General features: G+C 35.2%; 1 protein-coding gene across 1 annotated transcript; it reads right to left on the minus strand.

The window, feature by feature from the left end:
* Positions 1-5: 5 nt before the first annotated feature.
* Positions 6-601, minus strand: LOC108631079 (kinesin-like protein KIF11; the record flags this gene model as incomplete). Its single annotated transcript, XM_018034778.2, has 2 exons — positions 6-180; positions 456-601. Coding segments are annotated over 2 exons (321 nt in total), but the record flags the coding sequence as incomplete, so codon positions are not given.
* Positions 602-614: the final 13 nt, after the last annotated feature.

A 614-nucleotide genomic window follows, 5' to 3' on the forward strand; every position in this document is an offset into this window, starting at 1 on the left:
AACAGGGACTGATTAATACTACCAGCTTCCTTCGCCCTTCTGTCGACGGCACCCGATCTCCCGACGTTCTCACTGCCTGCCAAATCAACCAAGTTCAGTTTTCCCGTCTTTAACACATCGTCTCCTTCAGCTGTGCTCTCCTTCATGTGAACCGTAATCGAGAATACTGTGTGCGAACGGCTGTAATCATTATATTATATATATCTTCAGCTATATCTTACGCTATATTAATTGTAAGATTCGACATTAATATTTTAAGTACATTTTCAAACAAAGTGAAACATCTATCAAAGTTGAGTTAATATTGCCATTTCTAGAAATGTTTATCTGAAATGTATTTTTTCATTGACTTATTTTGTTTGAAATTTTGTCTCAACTTCTACTCTAGTTTTTCACTGATTTATTTTGTTCACTTTGTATGAAAATCCACAGTTATAAAGAATGAAAGCAATTACCTAGATTGAGCATTCATCAACGTAGCAGCGGTTTGCCTCCTTTCCGATCCCTTCTCAAGAATTCTGTAAACTTCGTTCTTATTTTTAATTGTGATTTCTTCTAAACCGTGTATAATTATAGCACCCTTCTTCGATGCGTCTTCATATAATCTGTTATAA

Source organism: Ceratina calcarata, unplaced genomic scaffold (assembly GCF_001652005.2).
Source record: "Ceratina calcarata isolate Rehan_Ccalc_2016 unplaced genomic scaffold, ASM165200v1 scaffold8086, whole genome shotgun sequence".
Lineage (NCBI taxonomy): Eukaryota > Metazoa > Arthropoda > Insecta > Hymenoptera > Apidae > Ceratina > Ceratina calcarata.